At 36.7% G+C, this 24,426-nt stretch overlaps 1 protein-coding gene and 1 non-coding gene across 2 annotated transcripts; one reads left to right on the forward strand and one right to left on the reverse strand.

Moving 5' to 3' along the window:
• Nucleotides 1-7,851: 7,851 nt before the first annotated feature.
• Trnad-guc (transfer RNA aspartic acid (anticodon GUC)) lies at nucleotides 7,852-7,923 on the forward strand. The gene has a single exon. It is a non-coding gene; the product is annotated as a tRNA-Asp (tRNA).
• Nucleotides 7,924-10,398: 2,475 nt separating this feature from the next.
• LOC139718232 (uncharacterized) lies at nucleotides 10,399-24,210 on the reverse strand. The gene is made up of 4 exons (XM_071629710.1): nucleotides 24,135-24,210; nucleotides 23,630-23,800; nucleotides 22,469-22,606; nucleotides 10,399-10,559 (listed from the first exon to the last, which is right to left on the reverse strand). Exons 1-4 carry the CDS (start codon nucleotides 24,208-24,210, stop codon nucleotides 10,399-10,401), a joined length of 546 nt encoding a protein of 181 aa, XP_071485811.1.
• Between the last annotated feature and the right edge of the window lie 216 nt (nucleotides 24,211-24,426).

Consider the following 24,426-nt stretch of genomic DNA (forward strand, 5'->3'; position numbering starts at 1 on the left):
GCAGTATATTAAGTGCATCTTCTATCATGTCTATCTGTTGCATTTCTTTAGTATATATTACCTGCATCACCTTTGAAATAATCTACAATCCAGCGTGGAGAAAGGTTAAGACAGCAATTGAACAATTGTCAGAACAGCAGTAATATTATGTGATCACTGTCATTGTAATAATTATCAATATCATTAATGATGTTGAAACTATTATTGCGTCTGTAACTTGTAACTTTGCAAAGATAACAAATAAAAGCAATTTTAAGTCAGCGTTCTTCCACTCCCGCTAATATTCAAAGCAATCTGTTATACTTATACAAAATCAATATCTAAGAATGATAGTGATGTGGGGGACTCTAGAAGAGGAAGTACAGGCAATTTTGTTTTCTTGTCTGAAAGCATGGATACAAAACATTTGATTGTAAGATACCATGACCACTTGGTTTTGCAGTGCTAAAGTGCAGCATAAAAAGCTTTAGTGTTGCATGCAACGATGTGATTGGTTACTGTTTACGAACACGAGAGGACAACGCTCTCGTAGCTGAATTGCAGTTTCAGGATAATAAAGTCAACGCGCCATCATATAATCCATGATTAAGTATTTATATATTATGGTTCCCGGTCGGTTTCATGTCGTGTGTGTGGACAGTAGGCCTACTTGACAACACTTGACATGAATAACGTTATTGTGACATCTCTTTTAATTGTTCCACCTATATTTCGTCCCCCAGTCTCGAATCATCAGCTATAGGGCACATTGCAAGCCGAAGTAGATGTTATGCACCATGTTGATGGCGAACATTCTCTTCCTTCTCTTTTTTTTTCTTTCCAAGAGGAATATATGTTTTTTAACAGAAATTGATGAAATTGATGAGTGCTCAGAAGTCCATAAGGCACCATGGACCAGGTACATGGAACTCATTTACTGATGATTTTAGACGCAGTTCTTCTTTAGAATGTTTTAAAATCATCCTATCAAAAAAAAAAGAGAAATCTTCTCGCAATGTATCACTATGCTTATCATTATGCTTACATATTTATTTCACCCCCAAAATCATAATAATTTGTTTATTGTAAATTGTTATTGTTTGAATTAGGAATTTTAGACAATATTAGTTCGTTTTGCTTTCCTCTATAAAGCTCCCAATTCCTGAACACTTAATATCGCTTTTCTACCCTTCCATTGTTCTCTTCCTTCCTCTTCTCTTCTCTTCTCTTCTCTTTTCTTCTCTTCTCTTCTCTTCTCTTCTCTTTTCTTTTCTTTTCTTCTCTTTTCTTCTCTTCTCTTCTCTTCTCTTCTCTTCTCTTTTCTTTTCTTCTCTTCTCTTCTCTTTTTTTCTCTTCTCTTCTCTTCTCTTTTCTTTTCTTTTCTTCTCTTCTCTTTTCTTTTCTTCTCTTCTCTTCTCTTTTCTTTTCTTCTCTTCTCTTTTCTTCTCTTCTCTTTTCTTTTCTTCTCTTCTCTTCTCTTCTCTTTTCTTTTCTTCTCTTCTCTTTTCTTTTCTTCTCTTCTCTTCTCTTTTCTTCTCTTCTATTCTCTTCTCTTCTTTTCTCTTTTCTTTTCTTCTCTTCTCTTCTCATCTCTTTTCTTCTCTTCTCTTCTTTCTTTTCCTATTCGGGTAACCGCTTATTCTTGTCCCTTTTTCTCGCTTTTTTGCCCTGTTATATCCACCTCGAGTTGTATTTTTCTGTCAAACGACATTGAAAATACTTGAAACTTTTACCTTATTTGTTCTATGTGTATGTGTTCTGTTCCTCTAGTTAAAACAAAAGAAAGAATATGTTACAAGCCGAATAATGTCTTGAGGCCAGCATAATCCAACTTTATTAGTTTCATTTTCAAATAGCACATCGAACGTAGCTTTAAAGTACGTCATGTATTATTTTGCTCGTAATAAAGCTTTAAGTGTATTAGTCAAATTTCTCACAATTCTTTTGTCAGTAATGGAAACGATGTAAGCCTCTGTGAGGCCAGTGCGTGTTAAGTCATGTTTTAAACTTATATCAATTATTTTTTTTTTTAACCGGCCAGTGCGTTTTAAGTCATGTTTTAAACTTATATCCATTATTTTTTTCATCAGTCAGCAAAATAAAATTATGTAGATTTAACAATAATTAATTACATACACTGTGCCCGCCGCTTCAAACAATGGTACAAAGCTGAGGACAGCTTTGCCGCTGTTAATATATATATATATATATATATATATATATATATATATATATATATTTCAAGTTTCAAGTTTCTTTATTTCACCAAAGCATGGAACATATTAAAAAACAATGCATACATCAATATTCGGATACGACTACGAACATATCAATAATACAGTGAAAAGGAAAAAAAAATACAACAGAAATAGATTGACAATAACACATATATGAATAGGTTTAACAGATATGCTATGGAAGGTAGCAGCCAGAAAGGAAATGTCCCTTATTTTTAGCTGACCTAAAATCATTCATTCAATTTCAATTACATGGTATCTATAGTGTGTTCAATTGAAGTAAAATGTAGGAACAGGACAAGACAAGACAAGACAAAACAAAGCACACAATGACAACAAAATACGGGATGTCTTGAATCATAAAGAATAAAAGATTATACTCTTGACCTCAATGAGTTTGGCTATAATTATAAAAGAGATTTTTTTTATGTAACCAGATTTAAATGTATTCAAAGAGTTAGCATTACGAATTGCACAGGGGAGAGAATTCCACAGGGTAGGACCAATGTAAATGATAGATCGTTGATAAAAAGAAGTACGGGATAGAGGTAGGTGAAAATCATTCGCGGATCGCGTGCTATAATTATGAATTTGATTATTAAAAGTGAACAAATCTAAGAGAGTCTTTGGTAATAAACGATTTTTACACAAATACATAAAAATGCCAGCTTGATATTTGTACATATCATTCAACTGCAATATCTTCAGGGATAAAAAAAGTGGCTGGGTATGGGCAAGAAAAGTGGCATGGGAAATGATTCGTATTGCACGTTTTTGAAGCATTAAAAGTCGATGAATGTAACATTCGTGAGCATTGCCCCAAACAGTTATTCCATAATACAAATGAGGTAAAGTTATAGCATTATAGATTGACTTTAAAACAGACTTTGGGAGAAAACTAAGTTTATACATTCCACCAATATTTTTTGATAATTTATTACAAACAAAATTAATATGATTCGACCAATTCAATTTATTATCTACATGAACTCCAAGGAATTTCACTGAAGATGTCTGCATAATTTGACAACCACACATGTTAATAAATACATTGTCAGTGTTAATCTTTTTCTTTGTAAATATCATAATATTAGTTTTTGATATATTGATTAATAATTTGTTCACTCGCAGCCAATTTGTAACATATTGCAATTCTTTATTAAAAACCTCTTGCAGAGAATCAATATTATCATGAGACAGAAATATACTTGTATCGTCTGCAAATAAAATATATTGTAGAATATTAGAAACATTGGGTAAATCATTTATATACAAAAGAAATAAAATAGGCCCGAGGATCGATCCCTGGGGCACTCCACATCTTATGTTTTTGTAATCTGATATATTATTATCAATGGACACAAACTGTTTACGATTGCTCAAATAACTTTTCAAAAGTTTTAAAGTGACTCCACGAAATCCATACGCACTTAATTTAGCTAAAAGAATATTATGATCAAGTGTGTCAAATGCTTTGCTGAGGTCTAAAAATAAGCCAAGTAAAATTTTCCCACTATCTATTGCACAGATCACCTTATGAATAAAATCAATCAAAGCAGAAGATGTGGAGTGCCCCGGTCTAAATCCATATTGATTTTTCTTAATGATATTGCACTTCGTAAGAAATTCAACAAGCCTATTGGAAATACATTTTTCAAAAACCTTGGAAAAAACAGATAACACTGATATTGGTCGATAGTTTGTCATTACATCAGAGGAACCACTCTTTAGGATTGGTACAACTCTGGCTATCTTCAATCTATCTGGAAAAATACCAGATTCCATACACTGATTAAATATTGCACATAGGGGTTTACATAACAAATGAATAGCTCTTTTAACAATTCGAACATCAATATTGTCATATCCAGCACTTACATCTTTCTTAAAATTGTTTACAATATCAATTATTTCTTTACAAGTAATTGGTTTAAAAAATGCGGTTGACTCAACCTTTTTAACATATTGGAGATAATCATACTCATATGAATCATCAAAAGAAGAGTTAATATCATTACCAATATTGACAAAAAATGTATTCAACAAATTACAAATCTCTTTGCTATCTACTACTGTTTCACTATTACACTTAATAGATTTAATGATTGTTTTCGAATTACACTTTTTCCCCAAGGCAGTGTTTATCACATCCCATGTCTTTTTACTATTGCCACTACTGTCAGCTAGCTTTTTCTCATAATATTTCTTTTTAGCTAATTTCACCATATTAGTAACTTTATTTCGATATTTCTTATAAAGAGCTTTACGATAATCAGTCGGATTCTTCTTATACAATTTATACATTTTGCATTTCTTCCTTATCAATCTACGAATATCTTTTGTACACCATACATTATCATTTTTCCTGTGTTTACAAGTTGAAATTAATGGAAATGATTCATTATATTTGTCAGTGACTGAATCAAAAAAGTTATCAAAGCTAATATTACCATCATTTCTATCACATACCCATGACATGGATTCCAATGACCGTAAAAAATATATAATATTATTTTCATTTAAATCCCTCTTTACTTGTCTTTGGTCTCTTTTTACCAATGAAATGACACTTTTACAAATGCAATAAACAGGAAAATGATCTGATATATCAGTAAGAATAACTCCGGACTGGATTTGGCAAGAATCATTGGTGAAAATATTGTCAAGTAATGAAGCGGAAGAGTCAGATACACGTGTAGGATGACGAATCAAAGGTAGCATAGAATTCAGTAACAACAATTCCACAAATTCATTTACACATTGCACATGCCCTACTTTAAGCAAATCAATATTAAAATCTCCCATCAAATAAAAAATTTTCTTTTCTTTCTTTACAATATCTAAAATATCATTCAAAGACTCGTAAAAGTCTTTAACTGACTTATTGGGTGGTCTATATACAACACAAATTAGAATAGAGGAATTGCAATTTGTTATTTCTATAAAAATACTTTCTAAAAAATCAGTATTGGTATCAAGGTCACAACGGCGATTAAAAGATATGTCTTTGTGTACATATAATCCAACACCTCCTCCGCGTTTTGTTTTGCGGCTGTTACCAATAAACTCATAACCATTCATATTGCACAATGATAAAGGGGAATTATCATTTATCCATGTCTCACTGATGCCAACAATTTTAGTTTGCATGGATAAAGAAGATAAAAAAAGTGATAAATCATCAAAATTATGACACAAGCTTCTCACATTAATATGAATACAAGACAAATATTTACTCAAATCATCATTAGAATATTTATTTTCTATAAAATCATTAAACTCCTCAGGTGTACAATTTGTTTGAAATGACTCATTATTTACTTCAGATTCAGGTGGTGATAAATATTCATTAAGAGTATCAAAGTCTACATCATCAAGACATCCTAGAAATCTACGCTTACATGACATTACACACTATTGCACACAAAATACAAATATACAAACATATACAGTGAATATATCAAACTGAAATACACAAGAAAAGGAGTAATATACCAATTGGAGATAAAATGATGCTTGGAGGGTTGTCATTTTTCAGAAACGATTAGTTAAAAGTTAGGATGAGAACTAATGTCATTATTCTAATTGCACAAAACCAAAGTTAAAATGAAGATGCCATGTTTATGAGGATCAACATTGCACGTACTACAACCTGGTCAGATCGGCTTTGCTGTGAATTTGTCTCCGCATTGTCTTCCCGTCTGATGTCCTCACTGCGACGATGATTCTACCATCTTGTGACCAAGCGGAGACAACTTTGCTGTTCTGTGTTCTACTGGCAAGAAAGGCATCATGGAGGAGAGATCGATTGGGGTCGGTCAAGTCTTCACAGATGCTCAGGCCGGTGCCTTTGAGTTTCTTTCTGTTCGTGAGCAGGCGTTGGCGAAGTCGGTATGATGTCATCTTCACAATTATCGCTCTCGGCTTGGATGATCCGACTGGTGGTGGAGATCGTCGTTGAACGCGGTGACTGCGATCAATGTCGTCTCGTCGTAGCTCCACTCCGAGGTTCTGGTTGGCGATCCGACAGACAACGTCATCTGTATTTTCCTTGTCAGCTTCCGGGACACCGAAAATGCGCAGACAGTTTCTGCGGGAGTACTGCTCCTGGTTGTTCAGGTCAGATTGCAGTTTTGCAATCAGGTGGCGATCCTTTTCAGCATTAGCTTTGAGTGTGGCAAGATCTCGCTCTGAAGAGTCTACTTTATGCTGAAGATCAAGTATCTGCCCAGCCTGTTCCTCGAGTCTAGTGAAGAGCTCCTGGAATTTGGAGTCAAGTGCTTGCATCACAGCTTCTTTCATGACCTTCAGCACCTCATCATCCTGGAGGATCTCCTTAATGAGGTTCTTTGTTGTCCGGGTACCAGCCATTGTGTCGTGAAGAAGTAAACCCAGGTGGCAAGAACAATACACAGTCCAGTGAGGCAACTTCAATAGAATCAGCGGAGCAAGTAGAGGCAATTTCAATGGGATGAGTGGGGCAAGATAAGGCAACACAGGTCTTATAGCTGAACAATCCAGTTAGACCACATGAAGATGAGTGTATGGGACTGCTGCTTGTCCACAATCCAAAATGTGCAGTCAGATTACTAAGTAGAAGTTGGCAAGAGTGTGCAAAAATCTCAATAAAAGTATAAAGTTCTCACCACATAAGATTCTCCAAGCATCCAAAAGGCAAGAGTATCACATCAGCGCATATTTGTGATCGCAAAAGTGTGAATTTTAAGCAAAAATGACGAGCTTGTTGAGCAGCTTGCCTCCAGCTTGCCTTCCTAATTGCAAATTATATATATATATATATATATATATATATATATATATATATATTCAATCTTTTATAGAGTTTGGATGACGTTAACAGAGTTTGGATGACGTTAACAGAGACAAGGCAAAGACGAGACAAGGACAAACAACACTACTTCTCAATTGGAAAGAACAATAAAGAGTTTAAGAGATCTAGATGAAAAATAAAAGAACGCAAAGGAATCTTTGGGGGCACAAGCAAAATAATTTTACCTATAGTCTTAATCCGTCAATATTCCTGTTTCAATTTATTTCCTCCTATGTGTAGCCAATTTATTTCCTCCTATGTGTATTATAGTTTTGTTTTGTTTTGTTTTTACTACAGCACTATTCAAGGTGGAGTGTTCGAAAAGGCCTACCACAATGATGAATTTAACGAATGATAATGTTCTGCTCAAGAGACATGTACAACGTAGATGGCGTTCTATAAAATTTAGATAATGCAACAGTGAGTACAGCTAAGTCGTTATTGTATCTCGATGAAAACAACCTCCCTGATGAAAACCCACGAAAACCTAACACTTAAAATCATTCATGATTTTATATTTGTCTTTTTTCAGGATTTATAGTTGCAATCTTTTAGTCTGAAAGCATAAGTTTGGATGGAATTGGATGGGTTTGTGTCTTTTGCTATTTTTTTTCTTTTCTCCCATATGTTCCATGTTACCTGTGAAAGGTATATAATCGACGATAAAGAGAGTGAGAGGAAGAGAAGGATCAGCTCGCGAAAATGCAACAATGCCAGCCTGTCCTGGAGTCCATGTCATCTGAGCAGTAGAGGGTCATGCAGCATTTAATTATGCACTAAAAGTGACTCCTGATTTCTGTGCATTCCTTGGTAGTATAGTGGTAAGTATCTCCGCCTGTCACGCGGAAGACCGGGGTTCGATTCCCCGCCAAGGAGAACATTTTTTGTTTTACTCTTTTTGTCTTTTTTTTATCACAGCATGTGACACGCATGACACACACACGCATGACGCGGGTAGGAATGTGCATGCATGTACGTATGTATTTTCTTATGTATAATACATATTTGTATATATATGTATATATATATATATATATATATATACACACATACATAGGCCTATATGAACATGTATGCATACAATATATATATATATATATATATATCAATACGATGCATACATACGACAAACACAATGAAATACGTACGTACCATTCCTACATTTTACCATCAAAACGTGAGTTTCATTGCATCTTTTCATTACTTACTTTATCATTACGTTAATTTAGTTATGATAAGCAATACCTGAGTACATACCTTTAACCCTAAAAAGACTGGGGGGGGGGCCTTAAAAGGCCCCCCCTCGACATTTCGCGTGATTACTCTGCGACACGCAATGCTCTCGCCGCGATGCTCTATGACTTTTTTTTCTTTCGAGTTTCCCGCACATTTTGACACCAAATTTGTGACGCCCGGGGGTACGGTTCTGAAGTTACATAACTTTTTGTGCATGCACGTGAGGCCGAAAATGGCTCAAAAATGTGATTTTGTGTACAAAGTCAATGCAAATTGAGTTTTTTCACATTGTTCATATAAATATGCTTATTTTTACTCTCAATGGCTAAAATTAATTTGTTTTAGGAGTATCATGCTTCAAAAAGTGTCTGCCACAAATTCTGTAAAAAAAAAATAAATAAAAGGTCGAAAAACAAAGAAATACATAACAAATTCATGAAACAATAAAATAGATAAGACATTAATTTTGATACCGATTTTTTTCAAGTACATTTGTTAAGAATGCAACAAAGAATAATTACACCAAAAATGAGCACTTTTGGAGCTTTATTTACTGATTTAGATCAAAGAGTCTGATTTCTTGCATAAATTAGCATAAATAATCAAAATAAAATAAAAAAACGCTATTTTGGACAATTTGAATATACCATCTTGTAGATTACATCGCACGCTACCATTGTCCAAATTTCCGCGGCGATCGCGCGCTCCACGGCCGAGATCTTAAGGGGAGTGGCCCTTTGGGCCCCCCCCCCATGCAGTCTTTCGAGCTACCAAAATAGCCCAGTCTTTTTAGGGTTAAAGGGACAATATCTACAATGCAAAGTTGTAAGATAGCAATTTCAAAAACAAAACAAAAAAAATCTTGTTTTTGTTGAATTCATGTTAAAGGTTGCACTCGATGTCCAAAAAGCTTGTCCGAGACTCTGACAATGTTATTCGTATAGAATGCAAAAACAGATTAACACAATTTTCATTTATATCAAAGTAAGGTCATCATCAAATAGAGAAAATGAACTCTCTTTAATGACATTTTACAATCGTTACATAACAAGAAAATATTGAAAGAAACATTGAAGATTTTTTGAAAATTATCACAAATATCTTAATTCTTCTCCTTGTTATGCTTACGTGAATAGTGAATTGTGAATAGTATGTTCGATATTGTTATACTTATTTCCTGTTATGTACAAGTTGGGAAATAAAACTTACTGCAACTGAAACTGAAAAATAAAATCGGCTGAACAACCCCTGATGTCATCGCTATAAGTTTTTTCCTTTCTTTCTTTGTTTTTTGGTTCAAGGACAAAAACTGTATTCTTAGAAACAGTATGTTACTCATAGCTGTTTGATACATGTATTTACATTCCATTTTGATATCACGTCGAAATATTACATATAAAAAAGAATAACTCATTTCTTAAAGATTTAAAAAAATATTGCAACAAATACAGCAAGAAAAATATGGATCTCATCGTATATCATACAAGGAGAATGAGTACAGGAAAAAAAAAAGAGAGAAACGGCAGATCAATATTTATGAGAAGGGGTGAGAGAGTGCTGACCATGGAATACAGGAATAAGGTGAGAGAGGAAAGGGGGGGGGGATGCGTGGATGAGGAGGTAATGGGATTGTTCCTTTATTTTTTGCTAAAAGGAAAACATTCTGCTGACATTTTCTTGCAAAGTTTTACACACTCTCATCAATAAGAGGTAAAGCTAGCATTACTTTATTCTGTCTCGAAACAGCCAATATGATGTTAACAACACTAACCGTTAAAATGTTACACACGCACATATTATAGCTCGTGAGTGGATGACACACACGTCGACCATTACAGGCCCGGGCCCTATTTTATGAAGAGTTGTAATTCTTTATACAGGTGATTTCCATTGTAAGTCTATCGCAGCCTGTGTGGTAAGGAAATTTATAACCGATTATATATTTTGATAAAACGGGGCTCAGATGTTGTCTCTGTTTGTATAAGTCTCTTGCCTGTCTATATCTATCTCTTTTCAAATACCGCTAATTCTCTCGCAGTTAAGTTCATCCATAATAGAGTCTTCTTGTTGCTATCTTAATCCCGATGATCCGGACTCTCAGTGGCTCCCCGACATTCAACGCCTCCTCTTAATCTCCCGGATCATCCGTGACAGTTCATCGAGTCCTTCGTAGAGACCATCACCTGTCCTTGCGCATGCGCCTTGGATGTGCCATGGATTTGCGACCAGTTTATGCAATTGCAGTTCGTCGGTGAGTTTGGTTAAGTGAGAAGAGCCTAGTGGTTGAGACGATAGTGTGAATACAAATGTTATGCTGACGTAAATATAATGTATTTATAGCAATGAAATAAATTTCAATTTAAAAAGTAGTCATCATACATTTTTTTATAGGAATTGACCTGTATAATGAAAAATGTTTGTTTTATCAAATACCATGTCTATTAACTTTACTCCATCTCGGGTGATGAAAGATGAAAGCGATGAGTGGCTTTCCTCAAGGACGTCTTCCAGTCTAATAAAGATGGACAGATTTAAAATATTTTGATATGGTGATGGATTCAAACTACAGCGAGATTTTTAGTAAGAAAAGGGAATGACATACTAATATAAAAGTCGAGAGAGTGAATGAAGCTATTGTGGCAGAACACATCAGCGAAGTTTGAGGAAAGTCGACAATCTATGAAAAACTTTTGAAACTTTCTTTTGAAAAACTATGAATGTATAAAGTTTCGGTGCAAACATTGCTGAATGAGGAGACTGCTATACAATTCGTGACGTCACGCATCTATGGAAAGATGTAAAGAAAATATAAAAAGAATTCTACGAGATTTCTTTATTTTTTTCTTCCTATAAATGCACTGGACTTGTACTGTCACTGCCTGGTAATTTGTATATATTTTATCTCTTATGGCGATCAGGGATGACATCTCATAGCGCTTTGTATCGAGGGGAAAAGGCGCTCTAAAATTATTATTGTTATTATTATTATTATTATTATCATCATTCTTATCATTTTTATTATTATTATTATTATTATTATTATTATTATCATATGAAAAGTAGGCCTACACATTCCTTCGACATTTTACTTACATAATTATGTTATAAGAGTAATATTATTCCTCCTACTTTCTGAAAGAGGCCAGTCAAGTGCTCTTTCCTTACGCAAAAAAAAAAAAGAAAGAAAAAATCTGTTCAATTTGCTTCATAGTTTCTTCACTGCAAAGTGTTGCCATCTTCTCATCCAGTGATGACAGCACAAAAATTTAGAACCTTATATTTAACGGATAGGCCTAGTCCGGTTTTCCTCAAACTTTCACTGATGTGTTCTACTAATAAAGCAGCAGTCCATCAATTCACATCCGATACATGTTTGGGTTTCAATTCTCCTTTAACCCTGAAAATGCTCATTAAATTGCAAGGAGGAACGTAAATGATGAAATACTATTCTACATCATGGTCATAATTTCAATTTTTCAATTTCAATTTATTTTCATATTTCTCGATGAAAAATTACATCAAATATAACAAAATTAAATGAAATACATGACATACATAGAATATTGCAAATACATGTATATAAAACATAATAGTGGTCGATCTGTTAGGTTTGGAATCTGTGAATGAATGCTAAAGAAATATGAAGGAACCTACTTAAAAGCGAGCTTGTTGAGCGAAGGTCCCAGTTAAAAACGAGTTTAAGATTGAGAAGAGGAGCACGGGTACAACAATGATCGGAACATAAGAGAAAAACAAAATAAAAAAGTACAATTACACAGTTATATAGCAAATTCTTCTCTAGTGCAGGTTAGGGGTCGGAAAAGCCACATGCCATAATTTCAATTTCAATTTCAATTTATTTTCATATTTCTCGATGAAAAATTACATCAAATATAACAAAATTAAATGAAATACATGACATACATAGAATATTGCAAATATGTAAACATAATAGTGGTCGATCTGTTCAGTTTGGAATCTGTGAATGAATGCTAAAGAAATATGAAGGAACCTACTTAAAAAGCGAGCTTGTTGAGCGTAGGTCCCGGTTAAAAACGAGTTTAAGATTGAGAAGGGGAGCACGGGTACAACAATGACCGGAACATAAGAGAAAACAAAAAAATAAAAAAGTACAAATATACAGTTATATAACAAATTCTTCTCTAGTGCAGGTTAGGGATCGGAAAAGCCACATGCTGTATATAGGCGGATGAACCATTGTCGTTCTGGCAATACAATATGACTTAATATAGTTATAATAACAATGATATCATTCAGACAGTATTAGAAATGTGTACATTGCGTGTATTAAGAAGGGAACACATGCATCTGCAAATCCATTAAAAAAGACATCGAACAACCAGTTGCAGTGCAGTGAGAATGTGAAATACCAGCTGTTTCCTCGTCCCAGCTATCTTTAAAGAAGGAAAAATATACATAAACACAGTGATAGAATTTAAGGGCGCAAACAGCTGGGCTCTTAAAGTCTGGTTTTACATGACAACAACCCTGGAATACAGTATAACGGGATAGTCCTGGACAGCACAAAACAGAATTTCAATGAGCTGATGTAGCGTAATTATTCAATAAATACTGTCTTAATTTGCATTTGAAGGATGATACTGATAAACAACCTTTGAGTTCAGGGGGGAGGTCATTCCAGTATTTCGGTCCCGCATACATAATTGTTTTCATCGCGAAAATTGTGCGAGTACGTGGAAGGTGATAAGCGTCCCGTTGGCGGGTGGGATAATTGTGAACTGAGTAGTTTCTTTTGAACATGTGAAGAAAAACATCAGGAAGATCATTCGTTGAGTACTTATACATGAAAATACCTAGATTGTAATCAAACAAATCAATCAATTTCAGAATTTTATTCTTGTGAAAAAATTCATTTGTATGAGATAAATATCCGGCGTTATTGATAATTCTGATGGCGCGTTTTTGAAGAAGGAATAGCGAATCAAGTAAAAATTTGGACGAATTACCCCATGCTAGAATTCCATAGTTGAGGTAAGGGGAAATCATTGTTGAATATATGTATGGGGAAATTATATTTCAGCTTGTTTAAAATTCCAATGTTTCTGGACAAAATTTTACTTAAATAGTTAATATGGGTTTTCCAGGATAGATCACTATCAATGTAAAGTCCCAGAAACTTGATACTATCTACCTGGTTTAAATTGATACCATTGATCTTAACATAATCAGAAACAGAGTTCAGAGAATTGCTGAAAAGCATATAATGCGTCTTATCAATATTTAGTGACAACTTATTTGCGTGGATCCAGGACTGAACAAGTTTCAGTTCATTGTTTAACATATGTATAAGCGTGTTTGAGTTACGATGTGAAAGAAATAAATTTGTGTCGTCAGCAAAGCATATGAAAGAAAGAATCTGGGACGAATTTTGGAGGTCGTTTATGTACAGGATAAATAATAACGGGCCAAGTAGGGAACCCTGAGGGACACCACAAGAAGTTGTTTTCAAAAGAGACTCATATCCATTTACATAAACATATTGCTTTCTATTAGTAAGGTAGTCTTTAAACCAATCTTGAGCTGTCCCACGAATGCCGTAATGGCTTAACTTATAAAGCAAAATATCATGGTCTATCGTATCAAACGCTTTCGAGAAGTCGAGAAAAACACCTATAGTATGGGAAGCGTCGTCTAAAGCATGTGCTACTTTATCAATGAAAGCTAACAAAGCGTGGGTTGTGCTATGCTGTTTTCTGAAACCAAACTGAAAATTCGAAAGAATATTGCAGTTGATAAGGAATCTAAGAGTTCGTTTGTGAACAAGCTTTTCTAAGATTTTTGAAATTGAAGTTAAAAGAGATATTGGACGATAATTGCTAACCGATTCTTCAGCACCCTTTTTGAATATGGGAACGACTCTAGCAATTTTCATCTTTTCAGGGACCTTTCCAGTCGACAAAGATTGATTAAAAATATAAGTAAGGGGAGTAATTATTTCAGTTATTATGTTTTTTAACAGAAAAACTGAAATTCCGTCATCACCTGTACTTTTCTTGTTATTTAGTTTGCGAACAATTTCTTTAATTTCTTCCTCAACAATGGGAACAAAAAACAAAGTGTGTGCATTCCTATCCCTTAGAAACGAATGAAAAGGTGTCCCGGAGCGAGGTATTTTCTTGGCAAGATCTGGCCCAAGGTTAACGAAGAAGTCATTGAATGCATCTGCCATCTCCTCTGGATTGTCTATCAAGCCACCCTCTTTCAGAATACGATTTGAAGAATTCGCCTTAGTGCTGGATTTTAAAGCTGTATTAATCACCTTCCACGTACTCTGTATATCAGATTTGCATCTATCGAACTGTCGGTAAAAATACTGTTGCTTAGCTAAGCGTAACGTAGAGGTCAGGGTATTTCGATAACAAACATAACGAGATTTAGTTGAAACATTTGGGGATTTACGGTATCTACAAAATAATCTGTTTTTCTTATTAATAGACCTAAGAAGAGATTTCGTGATCCAAGGCTGTCTTGGTATTCTTTTATAATTAGATTTAGAGCGTTTTAACAAAGGTATATGATTATCACAAGTTTCTATCAAAATTTTCATAAAAACCTCAAAGGATGAGTTTACATTTCCTGCGTTGTAGACAGGAGACCAGTCAACGGACCCAAATCCCTCCCTGAGCCTATTTAAATTGCGTTCAGACATGTCACGAATACCATGGTTAGATGTTGGAGTTTTTCTTGCTGTAAACTGAGGTACAAGGGTATAAATCGGGAAGTGATCAGAAATGTCAGAGACTACAATGCCAGATGTGACATCAAGAGATAAATTATTAACAAATATATTATCGATAAGAGTTGAAGTGACATCGGAAATTCGAGTAGGTTTTCTTATAAAAGGAATGAAGGATTTGGACAACATAAGGTTGAGGAAATCTTGACAGACTGTATTATCATTATAACTAAGGAGATTTATATTAAAGTCTCCCATGATAATGCATGTCTTGTTATCAAAATATTTATCAGAGAGGAGATCATGAAGCAACCCAATAAACTCAGTCGGGTTAGAATGCGGGGGTCTATAAATTTCCCCCAGTATGATGTTACCTTTGTTCGGAGTTATAACCTCCACAAAAATACACTCTATACATTCTGAGGTAATGCTGTATTCATGTAACAATTGACAATTCAGAGTTTGTGAAACATAAAAACCTACTCCGCCACCTCTTTTCCCGGTTCTGTTATTGGTAAGCAATTTAAAACGATTGATGGAGTATTGAGAAGAAGGCGACGTTTCCTTTAGCCAAGTTTCACTGAGGCCAATGATCATGTGACTAAATTGTAACTCGTTAACAAATGAAAGAAATTGATCAAAATTTTTATTCAAACTTCTGATGTTGATATGCGAAACAAAGAGATCTTTCGGGTTAGAATGAGACAATGTAACTATATCATTTTCCAAAAGATAATTAGAAGATACATTTTTCAGTGAAATATCATTTAAATCAAAATCCAGATTTAATTCCTGGGTTTCTGCATTTAAAGATGTGATAAAATCGGTGCTGTCGCCTTCTTCACAATCAGAACACGTTAAGGGAGAGTTTGGTACAGGTGACTGATAATCACATACTTCGTTGTTCATAACAGGAAGTACATTTGCATTAATTTCTTCAGCCATGTTTGGTGGCAAACAAACACAAGTTACATGATGGGTTGTTTACCAGGAATGCATGTTCGTAGATTCGATTTCCATCTGTCACTTTGAGACAATTTTCAAAAACAACATTCCAATGATAAGCAATGACAGAAGTGCAGGCGTGTACGTGGGATAACATCCGAAGCGTATCCGGGCACTTACCCCCTGGGCAACTACCCTCCGGATAACTACCACCCGGATAATTACCCCCCAGGTCTATTCCCCCTTAGGGCAACTACCCCCCGGACAACTACCCTCCTAGGGCAATCATCCTCCAGGGCCATTACCCCCTAGGAAAACTACCACCCGGTCATCTACCCTCCTAGGGCAACTACCCCCAAGGGCAATTACCCCTAGGACATCTACCCCCCGGATAACTACCCCCTGGGTAACTACCCCCTGGATGACTACCCCCCGGATAACTACCCCCCAGATAACTACCACCCGGATAACTACCCCCTGGATAACTACCCCCCGGATAACTACCCCCTGGATAACTACCCCCAGGAGAACTACCCCCTGGGTAACTACCCCCCGGAGAACTACCCCCCGGATAACTACCCCCGGATAACTACCCCCCGGATAACTACCCCCGGATAACTACCCCCAGGATAACTACCACCCGGATAATTACTCCCCGGATAACTACCCCCAGGATAACTACCACCCGGATTACTACCCCCCCCCATTAACAATACCCCGAACCCCCCCCCCCCCCCGCCCCCTCCTGATACTTACCTACTGGACAACCCTCCCTCCCCGCCCCCCGAAAGTTACCACCCGTCGTATATTTTCCATAAGTTCATAACACCATATCAGAAGATGCACCTTTCTCTTACACTGTCATCACTCTTTGGGCTTGTCATTTATTTTCTACCGTTATAACACATGATAGACGATAAACATAAGAAAAGGAGAGTTGATTTCACTGCAATTCATATTCCCTTAACATTAGCGAGGGACTCTTCGATATAAAGCCATAATTTCTGATAGGATCCGGGCACGGTTTTATGAAAGTTATCAGTCCTGACAAGCTGTCAGTTCCACACAATTACCAATCATTGTAGGTCGATCAAAGCAGGTCCATGGTAACAAGTCAGTTACTCGAGCTTATCAATCAAGCAGAACCCACGGTTTTATTGAAATTATTAGATACTAACAAGATGTCATAACTGGCAACTTTTATCAAAAGGTGCCCTAATCTGTCATGAGAGTAAAATTACAGCTTGTTTTACATACAAGTAGAATTGTGCTAGTTTTCAAATTAAATGTTCTCGACACTTTAAGAGGAAATCCAGTTCAAATATAAGTTAGTCTCATTAGAAAGAGTAAAATATTACGAGTTTAACGGTATTTTTTTTTTTTTTTTACAAAACACCCCTAGTTGTTAACGAAGTCTTTTGTCCTGCACCCTCTTTTTGAACAGATCTAGGGAGAGTTGTAGTTGACAGAATCCTTTTTACATTATAGGGCTGCTCTGTTTTATCCCGGCCATTTCAAGAGTATTTTTTTTTTCTCAAAAAATTGAATCCTTCTTGGAATAACATGCTCTTTAATATTTCGTAAGGGGTTTCTAATTATCTCACCCAAAAGATGTTTAAAACCTGAAGTTAGGTCTCGACCAAAACCAGACGATATGAACAAATGTTGGGTTTTTTTTCAATTCAAATAGCTAATGTGTTCGAAAATAACAATGAGAGACGTAATTTTCTGGGGGAGAGTTATTGTAAGAGGGGTGATTGTTTGGAGCCTAATTTTAATAAGGAGTAATTGTCAAGGGAGGTAATGTTCTGCAGTGATCATACCAAGGAGGTGACAATCTCTTCCCACATCCTTGATATACTAGTTGTTAATATGCCCAATAATGCAGTAGGGCAATTCTGAAATGAGCGTTAACGGTATAACAGTAAAATAGTTACAAAATTGATGAAACAATGCAAAGAAAGCAAATTAAGACAGAGACGAAGTACACAAATAAAGATACAGTGCACTCCCGTTACAACGAACACGGTTATAACGAAATTTCGTTATAACGAAGCAAAACTTCTGGTCCCAAAATTATCGCCATTAAAGTCTATGGTACAAAATTCGCTTATAACGAAGACGGTTATAACAAAATTTTCGTTATCACGAAGTCTTTTCTGAGCGCCACTGACAAAGAAAAACAAAAGAAATGCGCTCCGTTATAACGAAATGCGGATCGCATTCGAAAATGCGTAGCGGAACAAGAGCGTCTCTGCATAAGCGAACGCATCATTAAATGTTTACTCCGTGTATCACGCACAGTTTCCGAGGGGAACTTGCGTTGTTGTAATAAAATAATTTGAATTCAGATAAGGTTTGTTTCATTGTTCCGGAGTCCTTTAATACAAAACACACAGATTCTGATACAACTAAATGTCCGTTAGTTCGGAAATGAAAGAGGGTTTGTTATTAAGCACATTTTGGCGTTATTCCAAAGGTTCGTTAATTCGATAATAAAATATGGTCCTTATTCTTATTCTTATACGGTTCGTTAGTCCGAAAATGATAGGAATTCAAAACGTTCGTTAATCGGAACATTACAAAAAGTATCGTTAATCCATGGTGGAAAAAGGAGAAAACACTAACAAAACTTAAGAATTGCAATCTTTATAATCGTCTTAAGATAAATAAATCTTCGAAATAACTAACCTTTCTCATTTTTTTTTTCATTAACAAAATTTCTTCGGAATAACGAACCTTATTTCATTTTCGGATGAAAAAGCCTTCGGAACAACGGACTTTCTGACTAGTGAACCTTTTTCTTTTCTTTTTTTTGATTTATAAACCTTCAGAATGACGAACCTCATTTCATTTTCAGATCAACGAACCTTCGGAAAATGAACAATATATTATTTTGATCTAGATTATGAACTTTCGGAATAATGATTCTGCGGAAATGCGAATCTTCACATAAACAAACCATCGGAATCCCGGGAATGGCGAAACTTCGGAATAAGGAGTCTTCGGAGTAACGTACTTTAGTAAGAAAAGAACCTTTGGAATAGCGAACTGTAACCAAATCCTACACCGTCATTTTCTACACATGTGTGACAACACAAACAACTTTATGCTCTTTTTAAAATGTAATATTTAAACGAAATTAAAAAGGTATTCTCCCATTTCACATAGCTTTCCAGCGTAAGATGAGGATTCAACAAACAAATTTTTTTTTATGCGTGGTTTCCTTCTTTTCGTTATACATTGCATATTATATTTGTTCGGTTACAACGAAATTTCGTTAAAACGAAAAAAAAACAAAAAACTGCCGGTCCTGAGCATTTCGTTTTAACGGGAGTGCACTGCACATGAACACACACGAGATAAATCCCTTGTAATGAGAGAAAGAGGAAAGGTGAGTTATGAATGACAGGAATAGACTACCTTCACAGTGGACAGAGAAAAGCGAGAGGGAAGAGGAAGATGATGGGTCAAAACCAGGGCACGTGAGGCATGAGATATAAGCTCCTCAAAATAAAGAAGTGTTACATGGAGTTGTGGTAAACGATAGACAATTGTGGTTAAAAAAATATTGCAAAAAGTTTAACTCATTCTGAAGTGTAACATTTCTTCAAAATGTCTTTAGTTCAATGGTAAAGGCATTCAAACTTAAAACTTCTTTTATACTATACTATCAAGAGAAATCCGAAATTTCGGAACAGTAAGAGAAAATACAGATTTAGCGAAAATAGTTTGGTTAAAGGCATTGACATTTACTGGATTACCGGGTAGGATATGAAGGGACAGCTTCGTTTTTCATGAACATAGAGTCAAAATACAGAGGGAGAAATTAAGCTTTTACACAAATTGTCCTAAGTGCAAACGATACAAATCGTAAATCTTTAAGATGTTGTTTTCATAAAATGATGTATCAGTATGGCATCTCCGTGATTCCTGGCAAATAATACAAAGAACTTCGTTTCCTGTAGTAATGATATTCTTTTTATTAAAGGTAAGATGGGGGGGGGGGGCAATGACCCGGGAGGTAGTTACCCAGGGGGTAATTGGCGTGGTGCACTGTCCTGGGGTAATTTTCGTCTTGATAGTTATAGGGGAGGGGGAGTTGTAGGCTTGCTTATCCGGGGTAATCATCCTCGGGAAGTTATCGGAGGGTGTAGTTATCGGGTGGAAGTTATCTGGGGTCTAGTTATCGGAGGAGGGGGTAATTAACCTGGGGATAATTATCCTGGTGGTAATTATCGGGGGGGGGGGGTAGTCCAGTCCGGAGGGTAATTATCCGGGGGGGGGGGGGGGTGATTATCCGGGGGGTAATTATCCGGGGGGTAATTATCCGAGGGGTAATTATCCGGGGGGTAGTTATCCGGGGGGTAGTTATCCGGGGGGTAGTTATCCGGGGGGTAGTTATCCTGGGGGTAGTTGCCCAGGGGGTAGTTCTCCGGGGGGTAGTTACCCAGGGGGTAGTTCTCCGGGGGGTAGTTATCCAGGGGGTAGTTATCCGGGGGGTAGTTATCCAGGGGGTAGTTATCCGGGTGGTAGTTATCCAGGGGGTAGTTATCCGAGGGGGTAGTTATCCAGGGGTAGTTATCCGAGGGGTAGTTATCCAGGGGGTAGGTTTCCTAAGGGGGAATTGCCCTGGGGGGTGATTGCCCTTGGAGGGTAGTTGTCCGGGGGGTAGTTGTCCTAGGGGGTAATTACCCTGGAGGGTAATTGCCCTTGGAGGGTAGTTGTCCGGGGGGTAGTTGCCCTAGGGGGGAATTGTCCTGGGAGGTAATTATCCGGGTGGTAGTTATCCGGAGGGTGGTTTTCCAGGGGGTACTGTTCCTAGAACCCCTCTATAGACAGTTTGTTTCACTATGACAAAGTGAGGTCCTTGACAGTCGTATCTAGGCGTGAGTTGATCGAGTATCAACGTTACGTAACAAGTAACTGGAACAGCAGGTTCATGGAATTTTCTACACGTTGCATGAATGAGTAAGGATATGAAGCTTGTCCTAAAAACAGTATTAAATTGGAGAATTTCAAATGCCTGACTATACCAGAAGGCGTTATCAAATAGCTTATAAATCAAGACTACTTGCATTTTGTTGCATACATGTACAGACATGCGGCTTTTTTGTAATAGCGAGCAGAAACAAATGAGACACAGAGTAAAACGGTAGTTGTTGGTTGGTATACGGGAAATGCATTGAGAAGTGAAAATTGATCGAAACATATTCATGAAGGAAAATATATCCAAAATAACGTTGAAAAATAGGATTTGCTCTGACTTCGAGCATGTTAAAGCACATAAAAAGGCAATCCAAAACAGACTCCCAACAGGCATATGATGAACGGACTCCCGGAGTATCTACGGTCACACACCCTAGCCCCCCACCCCCACCCCCTTCCCTATCCTCGACCCAGTCAGATAGCATGTACAAAGTTTTGTTCAGTTTGTAACTTGACTGATTTAAAGTGATATACAACCAATTTGTGTTACAAAACCTTGATAGAAGCTGATAGCAGGGTATCAGAGTCTGTATGCGTGAAAAATATGCGTAATTTTGAAGGCGTATAAGCAGTCGTGGTAGGTTTCATGCTGCCAGGATGGCAGCCGAGAACGACACGTGCAATATAACATTAAGACATTAAGCGAAGATATTTACCAGTTGTCGTCAAAGCAATATATCTGGTACAGATACATATTATGTGTATTTACGGAAGATTATATTTTACTTAAGGGGAACACAGGAAGGATACAGATCTCAAACATCAAGATTCATTTTCACCAAAATATACTTAAAATACTTGGTAGCAAAATAGACAAAAGGTAAGGCAGGTTTGGTGTATAACGATTTCATGAATCCTATAATGGCAGCCGAGTACGTCATGTACAGCATGAGCCAAAACTATGAAATAACATGACAGCAATTATGTTCAGTTAACATGGATGTCTTATGTTTTTACAAAACCAGGATTGAATTTTACCAGGATATACTTAGAAGACTGATTGACATATTTGAATAAAGGATAAGGGGAAAGAGAACAAATTCGAGTGGTTTAGCACAAGCAGTACGTGTTAGAAGCTCAATCCTGAAACAGATTCCAGCTCGTGGCGCCTTTCTCTTTCCAGTGAAGTAACACATTTGGACCTACAACCGATATTTTTGTGGACACATGCTTCTCTTTCCGGAGGTTGTACGCAGCTTTCGCGAGGACACTCCTTCTATAAGCTTTCAAGGCTGGGGGAAGGTCTGTAGTGATGTAGCCAGCGAGCCTTTCTGAAATATATTCATACTGTCTGGAAATGGGATATCAGGATGCAAACCCCATTTTACTGGATTTGCACTAATTTACTTAAAGAACCATATCTTACATTGACACACTTCATTCTTCACTTATGCAAAATTCTAACGTTTTTTTTTTTCGTTCTGATGGACTATGAATGCAAAGAAGATATAGTACAAGATTTGGCTTCTGGTTACGATAACAAACCTCTTCAGTCACGTCATTTTCAATCAATCGGAAAAAAAAAATCCTTACCTTCTAGATCTTGTTTGTTCGCTAACACAAGGACGGGGGTCCCGTGTGACAGCTCTGGGGCCTGCAGAATTGAGAATAGTAATTCTCTGGCTTCGGCCAAACGTTCCTTGTCCGCGCTATCCACCATGTATATGATACCTATGAAGATATTCATTGTTTATAGTTAGTGCATGATGTGCATACAGAGACATACAACTACCTTGTATCTTTTACACAAAAGGACAGTTTTTGATTAATAAGTAATAAAAAATACATACACTAAAGAAATAAGAATCACTGAGTGGAGAGACATATGCAAAAGCACAGTTTAGATAGTGATCATACCCGTATTGCAGATTCTGATTATCATTGTCACTCGTGTGCAATGTATATACATACTTCAGTTTGCAATTATTGTTGTTCATGTGTACATGGGGATACAAATAGCGTTTTTTTCCCCCTCAGCTGGTTGGGCGCTTTATTCGTTTTCAAAGCGACACGATGCATCATTGCCCGGCGTTTAACAACGCACTCTGCACAAGTTCGATAATTATTTGTCTGAACAAGAATTTATGTTTAAAAATGATGAACTTGCGCATAGCAGGTGACAAGAATGGTTTGTCAATATCACTTGAGGGAGAATACATTTCATTGTATTACACTCAGTGTATCATAAGAAACTTTTTTCTATTGATATTGTCAGATACCGGGCTTATACAGTGAGATAGATGTGTTGGCAAGCTGCTGGCAGGCACAAGGATTACAATCATGAATAATCATTACACCACAGATGCTTCCTAAACCAACATGGCTGTTGGTGCAAAAGACCTTTTTCTGCTCATTCGAAAAGTGGAATGACGAACTGGTCTAAAATGCTCAGCAGTATATGGATGTGTATGTAAACGACAGAGAGAGAGAGAGAGAGAGGGGGGGGGGGGGAGCCGAAGAGAGAGGGAGAGGTGGGGGGGGGGGGGTTGAAGTGGAATAAGAGAGAAAAAGAAAACGGTGCTACATTGATGTGACCTTCAATTTTATATCCGATATACCATTTCCGGATATGCCAAAATGCTCGTTTGGCATTATCCTTGCTGTTTCTCGTCTTTTTACTAATTATTGGAAATGAAGGAAAGATTCTTTAAGCGTCTTATTATCATGGAACAAGAATAGAAAGGTATTTTGTACCAGCCGTGTTGTAGTAGTAATGATGCCACAGCAACTTGTCTCTAAATCCGATATCCCAGACGTCGAACGATTGACCACGATTAGTTGCGATTGTCTCCACATTAAATCCGATTGATGGGATGGTCTGCACGGTTTTGTTCAGCTTTAACCTGTATAAACAAGTAGTTTTTCCTGGAGAATAGAAATACAAAATTCTTCATTGTTAGTGCATGTACAAGTAGTCAAATGATCTGTCATTAATGTGAAACAAGACTTTAGTTTACATTCATAATATATGGGGGCATTAAAATCCATTTTAGTAGGCCTATTGGTTTCATTCGTCCCCATGAGGGAGGTGAGACGAAAACTCACCTCCGGCCTATACCCGACAGTTGGTTCCCGGCTCAATTTGTTACTGGCTCTGATACTTTTCTAGTAAAACCCTGAAACATAACTGAGATGATAATGGCCTGACCATCACACATAATTATGTGACCGACTGGCTTTTGACCTGCTGAAAAATTACCTGTTCCGTCAAGTCCCAGCATAAGAAGTCTGGGCGGCCCGCGCTGAAACCATTTCTGACAGAGACACTGACCCATGTTATCCACCGACGTAAATCCGTTCGGGAAAGGTATTCAAGCTTTTTAAGCACTCTCCAAACAGAACGACAATCCACTCTTCAAATCACAAGAGAACGGCATCCAACGAAATGAAAATCTGTTATAGGACTATTGCAGTATTTCTCGCTTTTGTAGTGCAACTTGTAGTAAACGAATGCGCTATATACCTTCCAACTTTTAGTGATAGTGCCTGTA

The sequence above is a fragment of the Diadema antillarum genome, unplaced genomic scaffold (genome assembly GCF_040938485.1).
Source record: "Diadema antillarum isolate AM-2024a unplaced genomic scaffold, OU_Dant_1.0 scf00000091, whole genome shotgun sequence".
Taxonomy (NCBI): domain Eukaryota; kingdom Metazoa; phylum Echinodermata; class Echinoidea; order Diadematoida; family Diadematidae; genus Diadema; species Diadema antillarum.